Here is a 17,346-nt window from a genome sequence, read left to right as displayed (position 1 = left end):
GCATCATTTTCAAGAGAAATCTTTTCAAGAGAAAACATTTATTTTCTGGATCCAACATAAGACGGGGGAAGGTGCGGTGCAAATGGACTAAAGAAATTTAAAGGCAAGAGTTACAAGGCAGAAACTCACGGTAAATATTCTCCTCCCCGTTCGGTCAAAGGTAATGCAGTAGACAGATGACAGATGCCCCAGGATCCGCTTGTGCATCTTCATATGTAGATATACAGCCGTTGGAACAAGCTGACCCAGTCGAAAGCTTCCAGTAAGCTGTCTCGCCCGGACGGTATCCACTACGAACAAGAAAAGGAAACGGCTTATGAATTCTAGGAGATACATGGGGAAAACAAGCAATAAGTTGCATGTGTACCACCCTTGAATCAAGGTGAAAATCCTCTTCACTATAGGAATATAGCCATTTTGTATTTTGTTTGTAGCTGTTACGTGACAAACAAGTGCAAGCCTCGTTACTAAAGTTTAATATAATTCATGAATTCAGTTATAGAGTCAGAGGGTCATAGTTGTACAGCGTGGAAACAGCCCCTTCGGCCCAACTTGTCCACTCCGACCAACATGTCCCAGCCACACTAGCCCCACCTGTCAGCATTTGCCTATATCCCTCTAAACCTGTCCTATCATGTACCTGTCTCCAGCAGCTCCTTCCGTTTACCCAGCACCGTTTGTGCCCAAACATTACCCCTTATTAAATCTGCCCCCTCTCACCTTAATCATGTGTCCTCTGTTCCCAGTTACACGAGTAAATCAGGTGACAACCAATAACATAATATTTACTCAAAATTCACTATATATCACTTTCTAATGACTACATAACTGCATACATAATATATCACACTCTTGCCAAAAGGGGTGCACATCAGAGTACAAATTTACTATCTTGGTATTTAAAAATCAATTTGGGATCTCTATTTTTTAAAACAGAACTCCTACACTGTTAAAGAAGGAACTGCAGATGCTGAAAAATCGAAGGTACACAAAAATGCTGGAGAAACTCAGCGGGTGCGGCAGCATCTATGGAGCGAAGGAGATAGGCAACGTTTCGGGCCGAAACCCTTCTTCGGACCCTGTTAATATTAGTTCCTTGTATCGTCTCCTCTGGAACATTATTTTTATTTTAAATTGTAAACGTTATCAGAAAGAACAAATGCGGTCAGCAATCAGAGGCTGTACTTCATTAATATTCTATAGCGCTGCAGTTACAATCATTTCAGAAATCCAGCAAGATCAACATTTCCATAGCAATGCCATCATTTTACAAACAGCATTTTAAAAATAACCAACAATGGTAATCATAATCATGTATTTCTTTTCCGCTGACTGGATAGCACACAATAAAAGCTTTTCACTGTACCTCAGTACACGTGACAATAAACGAAACTGTAAATGCAACCATATAGTTGTGTCAATGATCTGATGAACATATGCAAGTCTTTTTAAACTTTAATGAATCTTCACCTGCACGCACACATTGGTTTGCTCTGAATAATTGGAATTAAAGGACAAAATATTAAAATAATGAGAAAGAGACAGGCAATTTATAGCGGGCAAGAGGGAAAATGTAAATGGAGGGGGAGGTGCAGTGAGATATAATTATCCTCTCACTTTTAACAGTGTATTTTGGCACAGCCAATGCTTAAAATTTCAGACACCATTAGGAGACTTTTTTATGATGACATTTTTAATATACGAGGTATTTACAAATTTATCATTAGGTTAGGTTGCTTCCTGCTCGTGTATATTTTTAACCTATAAAGTAATGTGTTCAATGCAGTAAGAATACAGCTGCAACCTTGAATGAATTAATTATAGTCACCATCAACTCTACCTCAAAGTTTACCCATTTTTCTTTTCTGCCCTCAAAGGAAACAATATATTTATATAAAGAAGAAAAGGAATAGTTAATATGAAAACAGTTTTAAGTAAACCATTAGTTTTGCCTGCAGAAAAGTGCTGGAGGAACTTAGTGGAACAAGGAGCATCTGTGGAGGAAAAGGAAGGTTAATATTTCAGGTCATATCACAATAAACTGCAGAATTTACCATCTCTTGTCTTATATCTCCAATCATTTAGCTTGGCGAGATGAATTAATGATGTCGCTGGACACTTACTCAGATATCAATCCATTGTAACACACAGTTTGAGTAATAAATATGTACAAAATATAAATTGGAAGTCTCAATAGAGTTGACAAAGTAAAGGAATTCAGCTATAAATGCTGACAGTTCAGGATTAATATGAAAGTAATGTAAATTCCTTACTCATTTTCCTGACCATCTGTATGATAATATACAGCAATGTACTAGTGGTACAGCAATAGTAATGGTATTAGCAAAAGTCTTGATCCACTTGATCATGCAGTGCCTTCCATAATGTTTGGGACAAAGACCCATCATTTATTTATTTGCCTCTGTGCTCCACAATTTGACATTTGTAATAGAAAAAAAATCACTTGTGGTTAAAGTGCACATTGTCAGATTTTACTAAAGGTCATTTTTATACATTTTGGTTTCACCATGTAGAAATTACAGCATTGTTTATACAAATACAGAGGCTACACTGCAAGATGCAAACCACTGGTTAGCCGCAAAAATGGGATGGCCAGGTTACAGTTTGACAAGAAGTACTTAAAAGCAACCACAGTTATGGAAAAAGGTCTTATGGACAGATGAGATGAAGATTAAGATGAAGAGAGAGTACAGAGGAGATTTACTAGAATGTTGCCTGGGTTTCAACAACTAAGTTACAGAGATAGGTTGAATAAGTTAGGTCTTTATTCTCTGGAGCGCAGAAGGTTAAGGGGGGACTTGATAGAGGTCTTTAAAATGATGAGAGGGATAGACAGAGTTGATGTGGACAAGCTTTTCCCTTTGAGAATAGGGAAGATTCAAACAAGAGGGCATGACTTCAGAATTAAGGGACAGAAGTTTAGGGGTAATATGAGGGGGAACTTCTTTACTCAGAGAATGGTAGCGGTGTGGAATGAGCTTCCAGTGGAAGTGGTGGAGGCAGGTTCATTGGTATCATTTAAAAATAAGTTGGATAGGCATATGGATGAGAAGGGAATGGAGGGTTATGGTATGAGTGCAGGCAGGTGGGACTAAAGGGAAAAAAAGTTGTTCGGCACGGACTTGTAGGGCCGAGATGGCCTGTTTCCATGCTGTAATTGTTATATGGTTATATGGTTAACTTATATCAGAGTGATGGCAAGAGCAAAGTATGGAGGAGAGAAGGAACTGCCCAAGATCCAAAGCATACCACCTCATCTGTGAAACACGGTGGTGGGGGTGTTATGGCCGAGGCATATATGGCTGCTGTAGGTACTGGCTCACTTATCATCATTGATGATGCAACTGCTGATGGCATAATGAATTCTGAAGTGTACACACGCATCCTATCTGCTCGTTCAAACAAATGCCTCAAAACACATTGGCCGGCGGTTCATTCTACAGCAAGACAATGATCCCAAACATGCTGCTAAAGCAACAAAGGAGTTTATCAAAGCTAAAAAAGTCAATTCTTGAGTGGCCAAAGTCGATCACCCGATATGAACCCAATTGAGCATGCCTTTTACATGCTGAAGAGAAAACTGAAGGTATAAGCCCCCAAAACAAGCATTAGCTAAAGATGGCTGAAATACAGGCCTGGCAGAGCATCACCAGAGATGACACCCAGTACCTGGTGATGTCCATGAATCACAGACTTCAAGCAGTCATTGCATGCAAAGGATATGCAACAAAATACTAAACATGACTACTTTCATTTACATGACATTACTGTGTCCCAAATATTATGGTGCCCTGAAATGGGGGGGACTATGTATAAACACTGCTGTAATTTCTACATGGTGAAACCAAAATGTATAAAAATATACCACATGTGATTTTTTTTCTATTACAAATCTCAAATGGCAAATAAATAAATGTTGGGTCTTTGTCCCAAACATTAAGGAGGGCACTGTATATATGGAGAGGTGGTGGTACAGCAAAATGTAATCACATTACTAAACAAGCTGCAATGCATATCAATTAAGTGGGATTTTTCTTGGTTGTTTTACTGTGAACACAGGCATAGCAATCACAGTTTTAAAATTTAATAAGCTCCCAGCAAGATCAGTCTGGAATAAATGTTCACCCTTCAAGATTGTAGCGAAGTGAAATAGATATCCAACAATAAGAGGTGATATTGTATCTATTAGGTGCCACAGGAGGATGCTCAAACATACTTCATGTAATAACGAGAAAGTGCAGATGCTGGTTCATACTAAAGATAAGACACAAAATGCTGGAGTAACTCAGCGGGTCAGGCAGCATTCCTGAAGATCACGTCGGATAGGCGATGTCTCGGATTCTTTAGCCTGAAGGGTTCCAACCCAAAACAACCCCTATCCATTATCTGCAGAGATGCTGTCTGACCCGCTGAATTACTCCTGCATGTTGCGTCTTTCGTTAAAAAATAGCTTGGTTACAGTGAAATTGCATTTATAATCAAATCTAACGCTTCGATATAGAACTGAAGAACACTGTATTGTTAATATGTTGCATTTCAGAGAAGATATTTATTGAAGATCGCCATCTGGATGTGCAGCACTGTTCAATACATACCAGAACACACCTTCTTCCATAATGTAACTATAGACTGGGAATATATTGCCCCCTTATGGTGGAGGGGGCAGTGTAGCATCGTAGAGCCAGACCCATGCAGCGTGAAAACAGGTCCTTTGGCCCAACTTGCCCAAATGGACCAACATGCCCCATCTACATTAGTCCTAGCTGCCTACTTTTGGCCCATATCCCTCTAAACTTATCACATCCATGTACCTATCTAAATGTTTCTTAAACGTTGCGCTGGTCCCTGCCTCAACTACCCTATCTGGCATCTCGTTTCATCCACCGCCACTTTTTGTATAAAAAGGTTACCCTTCAGATTCCCATTATATCTTTCCCCGCTCATCTTATACCTATGTCCTCTGGTTCTTAATCCCCCTACACTGGGCAAAAGGCTCCCGATCTATTCCTCTCGTGATTTTATACACATCTATAAGATCACCAGTCATCCTCCTGCACTCCAAAGAATAAAGTCCTAGCCTGCCCACTCTCTCTCCCGATACCTCAGGCCTTCAAGCCTTGGCAACATCCTCGTAAAATGGCAGACCAAACAGGCAGGCTATGAGGTGATGTCCATCCAGACAAACAAGCTGCATTTATCAACAATCCCCACCATCCAGGCAAGACCCTCTTCTCATTCCTGCTGTCACCCAGTAGGTACAGAAGCCCCAAATCACACAGCAGGTTCAGGAACAGTTGCTTTCCTTTAACTGGCTGAAGAAGCTCGTTCCGAAACGTCACCCATTCCTGCTATCCAGATGCTGCCTGTCCTGCTGAGATACTCCAGCATTTTGTGTCTATCTTCGGTGTAAACCAGCAACTGCAGTTCCTTCCTACTTTTAACTATCAGGTTCTTGAACTGACACACACAACCCTAACCCTACCTTGGCAGACAGACTTTTACACCCACCTAATACACTACCATAGCCTTGATTTTTGTCACTGCGTTCTACAGCTGTGTCTTGTTTTGTTTCTGCACAAGGTATCTTTCCTTTTTACTATCTGGCAATACTATTTGTATGTAATTTATGTATAATTTACATTTTTATGTGCTGTCCGAGTCCACATGACTGTAATGCTGCTGCAAGCAAAATTATCTGTACATTTCCACGCACTGTATATATGAAAATAAGCTCTACTTGAGGAGGAAAAGGAAAGGGTTGATGCTGACTGACACATGAAGAGAAAAGGTCATAGAATTTGGAGAGATACATGGATGGGAGATGTTTAGAGGGATATGGGCCAAAAGCGGGCAGGTGGGATTAGTGTAGATGTGACATCTTTGTTGGCATGGGTACGTTGGGTTTAAGAAACATTTAGACAGGTACATGGATGGGATAAGTTTAGAGGGCTATGGGCCAAAAGTAGGCAGGTAGGACTAATGTAGATGGGGCATGTTGATCCATATAGGCATGGTTCCATGCAGTATGACTAATTAGTGCTTATGGGTGCTTGGTGGCCAGTATGGTTATAACGGGCCAAAGGGTTGTAAAACAATGCTTGATGGCCAGTATGGCCACAGTGTACCCAGGGTCGTAGCTTTATGTATAATAAAGGAGATCGTGTGGATTTAGACGACATGGCTGAAGTATTAAAGGAGTATTTAGCTGACTTCACAGCTGAAGATCCTAGTATAACCATAATGGAAAGTTAATAAATAAGTTAATGAGTTTTTTTACAAAGATCTCAAGAGTTCCCTACCATAAATCAGAATAGAAAAGTCAACTTGGGCCAGATTCAACGCATGTCAGCTTAGTTTAGTTTAGTTTAGAGGTACAGCGTGGAAACAGGTTCTTCAGCCCACCAAGCCTGCGCTGACCAACAATCACCCCATACACGAGCACTATTCCACAGTGTCGGGACAATTTTAACAATTACCAAATTACTGGAGCAAATTAACCTATAAAACTGTATGTTTTCAGACTGTGGGAGGAAACAGCAGCACCCGGAGAAAATCCACACGCTCGCGAGAAGAACGTACAAATTCCGTATAGACAGCACCCGTAATCAGAATTGAGCTTGGTTCTCTGGTGCTGTAAGGCAGCAACTCAGCAGCTGCGCCATTGTGCATGATATTTGACTGACAGGGTGAATATAGTGCTCAGTTTTCCAATGTTCCTTGAGCCTTGGATAATGTCAGAGGGCAGAAGAAAAAATGGAGGAGACACAAACACAACAGTAACCAGACAAGTCAACGTAGCATCAGTTGCGGAGAAATGTTTAGAGACAATAACCGAAGATACAATTGATCACCCAGGAAAAAAAGGTTAAAAACTACAGTCAGCATTAATTTACTAAAGGCAAATTATGGTTGATTAAGCGGGGCGGTATAGTGATGTTATAACAGAAAGGAGTGATGCGGATGCAATATAAATAAAATAGTGTAGGAAGGATCTGCAGATGCTGGTTTACATCAAAGATAGACACAAAGTGCTGGATCTCTGGAGAGAAGCAGTATCTCTGGAGAGAAAGAATGGGTAACGCATCGACCCGGAACATCACCCGTTCCTTCTCTCCAGAGATGTTACCTGTCCCGCTGAGTTGTTCCAGCATTTCGTTTGTCTGTCTTAAGAGTCATAGAGTGGGGCCATCCGGCCAACAATCTTCCATCTACACTAGTCCCACTCACCTTCGCTTGGACCATAACCCTCCAAACCTGTCCTATCCATGTACCTGTTCAATATAAATACAACATAGACAAGAAACAGAAAGCAGAGCCGGCAAAAAAAAAAACCTCAGAGCTGCCACAAACATTATGACCCACATTCCTGTACTCTATGACATGTCCTTTGAACTGGTCAGGAAATTCTTAACAGTTTAGCACCTTTCCTCAAGAATTCTGCCAAGGATTGGACACAGTTGTCAAACTGGGACTGTGTTGATTTTGTACACCACATCTCAATTTACAAAGTCATGTAATCCACATGCTTTTTAACAATCTTCTCATCTTGCTCTCAATGCCCCAGTAAATATTTACACCGCAAACAACACCAACAAGAGTGATCTATCTGGTTACTTTATCATATTTTCTGCCATGATTTCTCTTATGATTTAAACATTCAAAATCCTTCATCGGTTTTACTAACGGAGAAACATTTTTACAAAGATATTGCGGATTTCAATGATTTTCTCAATCAAAACTTTTTTTTAATCTTATTGTGTGCTTTTTTTTTGTGGAATAATACTCACAACAAGGTCAAAATGGCACCGGAAATGAGCTATAAAAAGCTCCTCCTTGCCCATTCCTATTTTAAAGTGTAGCTATGAAAGATATTTCAAGCATCAGAGCTCATAGGAAAACATCATTGCTCTAAGGTATAACTTTACAACGTTACACTTAAAAGGCATATGAAAGTAGTCATGTTTAGTATTTTGTTGCATATCCTTTACATGCAATGACTGCTTGCTCCATCGCGCCCACACCCCTGAGGTCTCAACCCGAAACGTCACCCATTCCTTCTCTCCAGAGATGCTGCCTGTCGCGCGCTGTGTTACTCCAGCATTTTGTGTCTCCCTTCGATTTAAACCAGCATCTGCAGTTCTTTCCCACACATCAAGACACTCACATCTATGCAAATCCCACCATTGTTTGTAGAGATTTGGCTCAGGTATACAATTAAAATCTAAACAAAACCAATCGAACCCAAGGTTTTTTGAAATGTGAGCGTATATCGTAAGGTCATATCAGACTCAGGTTGGTTAGCCAGTTTCTATTGATTCATTGGATAAATTATTCTGAACAATTATGGTACGACATTCCATCTGATGACATACCATTTTTCCTGAAGCCACTAAATCCACCCACAACTTCAGCAAACAAATTTAACCTGCTCCTCCAAAAACCATAAGAGGATAAATTTTTCAACAGCCATTTTTAAATAAATGCAGCCATAACATGACATATATCGATACGTTTTACGATAGTTATGATTAAAGATAAAACTTCTGGGGGGGGGGGGGGGGGGGGGGGGGGGGAGAGAGGGGGAGTACTAAATTGACATTAAGACCACTGCAGGTTGTACTAATATGCTGGTGTATCTTGAGATCAGAGGAGGTAACTTTGGGTCTTTTGAAAAACAGTAAGGTGGAAAATCCCTGGGACCTGGTGGGATCTGTCACAGGTTATTGAGACAACTGATGAGATTTTGGGACATTGATAAATATCTTTGTATCCAGTAGTTAATATTGTTCCTTTGATTAGGAAGGGAAGTAGAAATAATCCAGGAAATTATAAATTGGTGAGCCATTGGAGAGCCAGTGGTTGGGAAGCTATTGTAGAGGATTCTTTGGAATTGGATGTGTCCACATTTGGAAAGGAATGAGCTACTATGGGAATGTCAGCATGGCTCTGTTCATGGCGGGTCATGTAGTACTAACTTGACTGACTTTTGAGAAGGGAACAAAGGACTTGATGAGGGGAGGGCAGTGGATCTTTTATAAATGGATTTTTGTTAGGCTTTTGATAATGTCCTTCATGGTGGGCTGATCCAGAAGGTCAAGATGCATGGGATCCATGGTGACTTGGTTGCTTGGATTCAGAACTTTCTAGAAAACTGACAATGGTGGTAAAAGGATGCTATTCGGTGACAAGTGTCGTTCTGCAGGGATCTGTACATGGTCCTTCATTGTTTGTGATAAACATTTAAAAAAAAAAATAGGTGCAGGAGTAGGCCATTTGTCCCTTCGAGCCAGCACCACCATTCAATATAATCATGGCTGATCATCTAAAACTAGTATCCCGTTCCTGCTTTTTCCCCATATCGCTTGATTCCTTTGGCCCTAAGAGCTAAATCTAACTCTTCTTTGAAAATATCCAGTGAATTGGCCTCCACTGCTTTCTGTGGCAGAGAATTGCACAGATTCACAACTCTCTGGGTGAAAATGGTTTTCCTCATCTCAGTCCTAAATGGCCTGCCCCTTATTCCAGTGAATATAAGCCCAGTCGACCCATTCTTTCATCATATATCAGTCCCGCCATCCCGGAAATTAACCTGGTGAACCTGCGCTGCACTCCCTCAACAGCAATAATGTCCTCAAATTAGGAGACCAGTAAGGGTCTGTTATTGTGTTGCACCGTGCTATGTTGCTGGCTCGTGGCAATCTCAAACAGGACAGGAGGTCAGGCAGCATTTCTGGAGGGCATAGACAAGTGAGTTTTCAGATCAGGATCCTTCTTCTGACTGGGACGGCACAGTAGAACAGCTGCCTTAAAGTGTCAGAGACCCGGGTTCAACCCCGACTACGGGTGCTGTCTGTATGGAGTTTGTATGTTCTCCCCGTGACCATATAACCATATAACAATTACAGCACGGAAACAGGCCATCTCGACCCTTCTAGTCCGTGCCGAACACATAATCTCCCCTAGTCCCATATACCTGCACTCAGACCATAACCCTCCATTCCCTTCCCATCCATAGTGACCACGTGGGTTTTCTCCGGGTGCTCCGGTTTTGTCCCACACTCCAAAACAAACAAGTTTTCAGGTTAATTGGCTTCAGTATAGATTGTAAATTGTCCCAAGAGTGTAGGATAGTGCTAGTGTGTACGGGGTGATCGGTGTGGACTCGATGGGCCAAAGGGCCTGTTTCCACACTGTATCTCTCAACTAACCGAAGACAGAGGGATGCCACTTCATTTTAACATCTAACTTGCAATTTGACAGTTGTGACATTGCAGCACTATGTAAAACCTACACAAATTCAAGTGTGTTTTCTTGATTTTGATAAGTGACAAATTCTTAATTTATTAGATTTGTACAGTGCAGTCCAACTCATTTTTGAAAAATAAAACAGCTGATGGTTGCACAATTAACCTGGTTTAAGATAAGTAAATGACATCGAGCAGCTAATTACAGTGGTTCAACAGAAAACATAGTGGCGGCAATCCGAAACATCTCCTAATAAGCGGAAGCTCTGTCATCAGATATAGCCCGACTTTACAGTGATGCCATCAAAATAGCAACTGTGGGAAAAGCAAACATTGGTTTGATACAGTAGAGGGTGCTCTTCTAAAGTCAAGGTTATGGTTTCAATGGGACAGTGACACATTACTGAGCATGACAGAACTTTGTTCCTTGTAACTGGCAATAAGACAAGCAACTCTGCTCCAGTCTCTGCCACAGACATTTCAATTAAGCTTAAGATGCTTAAGTATTTCTCCAATTTCTTCCCCTTCTTTGGTCAGTGAGTTGCCCAAGACTGCATGGCTGAGATCCCAAGATTGCTTAAAGAATCACTGATGTAACTGCGTCCCTACCAGTAATCTTGCAACATGTTGGACCTCTAAAATAATGCTCACATTTTAACCGTGTTTGATACAGCTAACATACTCAAGTCAGTTTCAGTTTATTGTCACATTTACCGAGGTACAGTGAAAAAGATTTTGTAGCGTGTTAACTCATCAGCAGAAGGACAGTTCATGATTACAATTTAGCCATTGACAGTGTATAGATACATGGTAAGGGGCTAATGTTTAGTGCAAGTTAAAGCCCCAGGCTTACAGCCAGTGCGGAGAAGAAGCGCTAACTCCAGCTCAACGCTGCCCATCCTGCCAGGTTAGCTGAATAAGGTTGAATAAATTTTATCCAAACGTCTCTCCCAGATGAGATAAATGTTTGTTTCAAAACGCTAATATAACACATTCATTTGTAGGATGTAAAAAGTTGAATAAATTTTGGAGTGATATATTTGATATATTTACAAAGCTTTTCAAGTCAAGAATAGAACCCAAAACGGAATGGATTATATTTGGAATAATAGGAGAAGATACCAATTTAAATAAAGATCAAAATGTTTTTTTTAATTATGGGTTAATAATTGGAAAGAAATTGATACTTAAATTTTGGAAAAATACAACCATACCAACCGTTAAAATGTGGATTAGGAATATGATGGACATAGCACGCCTTGAAGAAATGAGACTCCGACTAATAGATAAATATGACCAATTCTTAAGGAGTTGGTCTCCTTTCATCGACTTTTTGGAATCATGTGATGCAGCGGTACCGTAAAGATTGCTGATTTCAGTTCATGACGCGGATAGATCTACATCTCCGAATACAGATTTGAAAATCAGTGAGTTGCCCAAGACTGCATGGCTGAGATCACAAGATTGCTTAAAGAATCACTGATGTAACTGCATCCCCACCAGTAATCTTGCAACATGTTGGACCTCTAAAATAATGCTCACATTTTAACCATGTTTGATACAGCTAACATACTCAAGTCAGCCCAGAGCAGTGGCGGCCCCAGCTTTACAGCCAGTGCGGAGAAGAAGCGCCAACTCCAGCTCTACTCTTCTCCAACTCCCGAGGAACCCGTTCCCTGACGGGCCTGGGACCGTCAGCTGCACTTCTCGCCTTATCCAGTGGCTGTCGGTTAACCCCCTCGGTGCCGGCGAAAGCCAAGCACCAGTCATCAACGGGGATACACACAAAACCCTGCATTAACTCAGCGGGACGGGCAGCATCTTTGAAGAAAAGGAATAGGTGACGTTTCAGGTCGAGACCCTTCTCCAGAGACGTTGCCTCAGATTAAATATATTTTTACACATAATTTATGAAAAAAAGATAAGAATTTATACAGTTTATACAGCCAGCACTTTGTTCGCTTTTTCTTTATCACGAATGACAAATCCCATGATTCCTTGCATTTTTCGGAATACCGAACTCTCTTATTGTCCCTGGCGTGTAGGATAGAACCAATGTACAGGTGATTGTTGGTCGGCATGGACTTGGTTGGCTGAAGACCCTGATTCCAAGCTGTATCTCTAAACCAGCGCTTCCACACCTCATAATCTTTTTCCAGAAATAGATTCCAAATTACCTGGACTGATGGTATTTCCTGGCCCGGTCAGCCTTCCCCAACTGCGCATGTGCGGGGAGACGGCCTCCCTACCACGTCACTGGCGCTATTTTCAATTGTGCCGCAGCCGACGGGCCTCCCCCAACTGCGCAGGCGCTGATGGTCGTAAATATACAGGTACATATTGTTTTCCGCAAATCGTCCCGCGGGCCTGATAGGACCCCTTCGCGTCTCCCCACATGTGCCTGTATCCGCGCGTGCACAGTTGGGGGCGGCAGTCTCACGTGCGCAGTTGGGGAAGGCTTACCGGGCAGGGAAATTTCTTGAAATTATTTTATTTCCCAAAAATTACCCGAATTTCAGGCAATTTCCTTCAAACACTGCTCTAAACTAAAGTACAATAGCAGTTCCAGTGCCATGGTATATTTGTGGTCAAATCGTCCTCACAACATTGGCATGCAAGAATTATGATGGGTGTCAGGGGATATGGGGAGAAGACAGGAGAATGTGGTTGAGAGAGATCAGCCTTGATTGGATGGTGGAAACCAGTGTGACATCTACAGTGCATCTGTTTAATTGTGTAATTGATGACAGGCCAAATTGCTTCAAACTTCTCATAAATTAGAGGTGCTGATGCAACTTCTTTGTGAATGACGCAGCGCAGGTCATTTGAGATGTTAAGATCCAGGAATGTGAAGCTGCTAACTCTCCACTGCAAACCACCAATGAAAACTATCGTCGTCTCCCATTCCTGATATCAATGATGAGTTTAGGAAAGGAACTGCAGATGCTGGAAAATCGAAGGTACCCAAAAATATGGAGCGAAGGAACTAGGCAACGTTTCGGGCCGAAGAAGGGTTTCGGTCCGAAACGTTGCCCATTTCCTTCGCTCCATAGATGCTGCTGCACCCGCTGAGTTTCTCCAGCACTTTTGTGTACCATCAACGATGAGTTCCTTGGTGTAGGAAGGAATCACAGATGCTGGTTTATACCGAAGACAAACACAAAATGCTGGAGCAACTGTGGAACATCTTGGACAATACAGCTCACCCCCTCCTTGACACACTGGTCAACCTGAGGAGCACCTTCAGCAACAGACTGGTTCTACCAGATGCAGTACAGAACACCACAGGAGATCCTTTTTCCCCTGTGACTATCAAACTGTACAACTCCTCCCCCTTCTGTCATGGGGTAGACTGACTCCTCCCCCCCAAATCTTTACAGATCCACAATCCTTTTCCCTCGTCACTTTAATTTAATGCGTCATGTATCTTGCGGTTCATGACTATTGGCAGAGCAATTTCCTTGCTGAGACAAATAAAGTTCTATCGTATTGTATTGTAGCAGGTCGAGCAGTATCTCTGGAGAAAAGGGATAGGTGACGTTTCGGGTCAGAACCTTTCTTCAGACTGGACGGGTTCCTTTGTTTTCTTGATGTTGAGTAGAAGCTTGCACAAATATAACCTCCAAATTTCTTGATTAGTACGGGTGTCAGGAGTTACGGGGAGAAGGCAGGAGAATAGGGTTAAGAGGGAAAGAGCGATCAGCCATGATCGAATGGGCCAAATGGCCTAATTCTGCTCTTATAACCTATAAATAAGTAGACACAAGGAACTGCAGATGCTGGTATCTTGTGTAGAACATAGGGTGCTGGAGTAACTCTGCAGGTCAAGCAGCATCTCTGGAGGACATGGAGAGGCAATGCTTCAGGGCGGGACCCTTACTCAGACTGATTGCGGTGGGGGAGGAGAAAGATGGAAATGAGGCAGAGATGATACAAAGCCTGGCAAGCAATACGTGTGAGCTTTCTTGATTGGCAAATGGGTGAACAAAGGCTAGGGTTGAAAAGACAACAGGGTGACTAAAGGAAATACAGGAGTTAAAGGGAAATTGATAAGGAGAGAAAATAGGGGTGAAACCTCCAAATAACCTTGGCAAAAGGAAGCTACGGTATCAAATAGGGATGGGAGGTGTATCACAATTTGGCAGCACAGCAGTAGAGTTGCTGCCTTATTGCGCCAGATACCCGGGTTCGATCCCGACTGTCGGATGCTGTCTGTATAGAGTTTCTACGTTCTTTGCAGAGATTTGGTCTGTCAGTGAGGATTCTCTTGAACTTCTACAGGTGTAGAGACTGTATTGACTGGTTGCATCACGACCTGGTTCGGCAACTTGAATGCGCAGGAGGGAAGAAGACTGCAAAAGTTGTGAACACTGCCCAGTCCATCACCAGTTCTGGCCTCCCCACGATTGAAGGGATTTACAATTGTGTCTCTGCCTCAAAAAGGCAGCCAGCATCATCAGAGACCCACACCATCCTGGCCACACACTCATTTCACCCCTGCCATCAGGAAGGGAGTACAGGAGAATAAAAACTAACATCCAGGTTCAGGAACAGCTTTTTCCCCAACAGCCATCAGGCTATTAAACACTACAACCTTCATTAAATTCTGAACTACATGGACTATTATTGTTTGTTTTTTATGTACGTATGTGTGCTTGTATGAGTATATATTGATATATGTGTGTGTACGTGAGTATGTGTATATCTACACTCACACGGCACCTTTTTTCTTGTTTATTCTATTGTTTACAGTTTACTATGTTTACATGTTGCTATGTTGTGCTGCTGCAAGTAAAAATGTCATTGTTCAATCTGGGACATATGACAATAAAACACTCTTCACTCCCTGTAACCATGTGGGTTTACTCTGAGTCCTCGGGTTATATGTGATAGGAGCAGAATTAGGCTATTCGGTCCATCAAGCCTACTCCACCATTCAATCATGGCTGATCTATCTCTCCCTCCAAACACCATTCTCCTGCCTTCTCGCATAACCTCTGACACCCGTACTAATCAAGTCGGGTGCTCGGTTTCTACCCATTCCCAAAACTTACAGGTTTGTAGATTAATTGGCTTTGTTAAAGACTGTAAATTGTCCCTAAATTCAGACATGAAATTCATTAATAGAGAATATGTATCTAAATTTAAAAAGCTGCAGTTTGAACAACGCATTTAGCACCCTGTATCAACTCTTTACGTTAATGCTTGTCGCTATTCTGTAGCATAGCAGCACTTTAAATCTTTTCCACCAGCAAAATGCTGAATTAACAAAGACAGTGACTTTTTTTGCTTCTAAGAGGATGACATTTTGGTCAGTGGGAGTCCTTAATCATAAAAATCGAAGTGTTAGTAAGCAGGAATCGGTGGTCGGCATGGACTTGGTGGGCCAAAGGGCCTGATTCTGCACTAGATTTCTAAACTAAATTAAATTTATGCAGAATGTCTTCAAGGCTGAAGTAAAGATACCTCGTACCTTTACACCAAATACAATCCATACCGTACATGGAAGCTTTTGATGCAAACAACAGGTGAGAATAAGAATGCACCTCAGTCCAGAAAGAACAACTATTTAACAAAGTGAAACCTCTAGGACACAGTACTTAGCCTGCTGACATTACTGCATTCTATGGTGCATCAGTAGGACAAAAAATGAAAGCAACTCTTGATATTGTCCAGAACATACTGTCCATGTCCAATAGCCAGAGAAAAACAGAACTATAAACTCCATTCTATCAAACTTGAATACATAATTCCACCTCCATTTAATTCAAACCTTAAAAGTGTATACACTAATGAACCCATGTAGCACAATCAATCAACCGTATAATGTTCAAGATAGATACAAAGTGCTGGGGTAACTCAGTGGGTCAGGCAGCATCTTTGGAGAAAATGGATTGTTGACGTTTTTGGTCAGACCCTTCTTCAGTCCCGTTCTTAGACACTTTTATTTTAAAGTCCTATGAATAAGACATTATATTAAAGTTATTAATTTCTCAAAATATTTATTATTCTCCCCAATTCAGAATTTATGGACATGAAATTCATTAATAGAGAATATGTATCTAAATTTAAAAAGCTGCAGTTTGAGCAACGCATTTAGCACCCTGTATCAACTCTTTACGTTAATGCTTGTTGCTATTCTGTAGCATAGCAGCACTTTAAATCTTTTCCACCAGCAAAATGCTGAATTAACAAAGACGGTGACTTTTTTTGCTTCTAAGAGGATGACATTTTGCTCAGTGGTAGTCCTTAATCATAAAAATCGAAAGGTTAAAATATGTCTTTGTTTAAAGACCCCACAATTCATCTGGTCATTTGACATAAATTCCCCAATGGCCGATTTTAAAAATAATTACTTGGTACCTGCAAAAACAAATGCAGCATGGCGGAGATTATATAAAGATCACTGATGCAACTGCATCGTCCTAAGCCTTTTACACTTATGTTATCTAATCTACTGATGAGGCATCCACCCAATATATTGGGCATTTCCAATATAGCAAGAACCATCATCATTAACCTCAATCTGATCCATATGCTTAAACTTTCAACTCCCCCACAAAATAATATTCTGATGATTATTCACAATATCTTAATTATTTTCAATTAATTTCATTGAGTATATTTATAGTCTTTAAAATATAATATTGAGCATCTTGTGTACAAAGAGCCCCATTTTACGCAGAATGCAATCAGCCATAGATCATACATTCTGTTTGTGTATCCATAATGCTGTCTGATCAACAGAATATTTCCAGGATTTTATTATTTTATTTATGAATTCATCTCAGCAGTAGAGTTGCTGCCTTACAGCGGCTCAGACCCGTGTTCGATCCTAACTACAAGTGCTGTCTCCACGGAGTTTGTACGTTCTCCCCGTGACCTGCGTGGGTTTTCTCCGGGAACTCCCACACTCTAATGACGTACAGGTTTGTAGGTTAATCGGCATGGTAAAATTGTAAAATGGTCCCTTGTGTGTAGGATAGTGCTGGTGTACGGGGATTGCTGGCCAATGCAGACTTGGTGGGCTGAAGGGCCTGTTTCCACGCTGTTTCCTAAAAGTAAAAACAAAACTTTCCAG

At 41.3% G+C, this 17,346-nt stretch overlaps 1 protein-coding gene across 4 annotated transcripts in view; it reads right to left on the bottom strand.

Moving 5' to 3' along the window:
* The window catches only part of phip (pleckstrin homology domain interacting protein), a 186,218-nt gene that overhangs the window by 138,032 nt on the left and 30,840 nt on the right, over positions 1 to 17,346 (bottom strand). For all 4 annotated transcript variants that reach the window (XM_055636089.1, XM_055636087.1, XM_055636088.1 and 1 more), the window contains exon 7: positions 130 to 290. In XM_055636089.1, the coding sequence (XP_055492064.1) occupies positions 130 to 290 (161 nt within the window). The remainder of the gene's footprint in view (positions 1 to 129; positions 291 to 17,346) is intronic.

Source organism: Leucoraja erinacea, chromosome 5 (assembly GCF_028641065.1).
Source record: "Leucoraja erinacea ecotype New England chromosome 5, Leri_hhj_1, whole genome shotgun sequence".
Taxonomy (NCBI): Eukaryota; Metazoa; Chordata; class Chondrichthyes; order Rajiformes; family Rajidae; genus Leucoraja; species Leucoraja erinaceus.
This window is presented reverse-complemented; position numbering and strand designations above follow the sequence as displayed.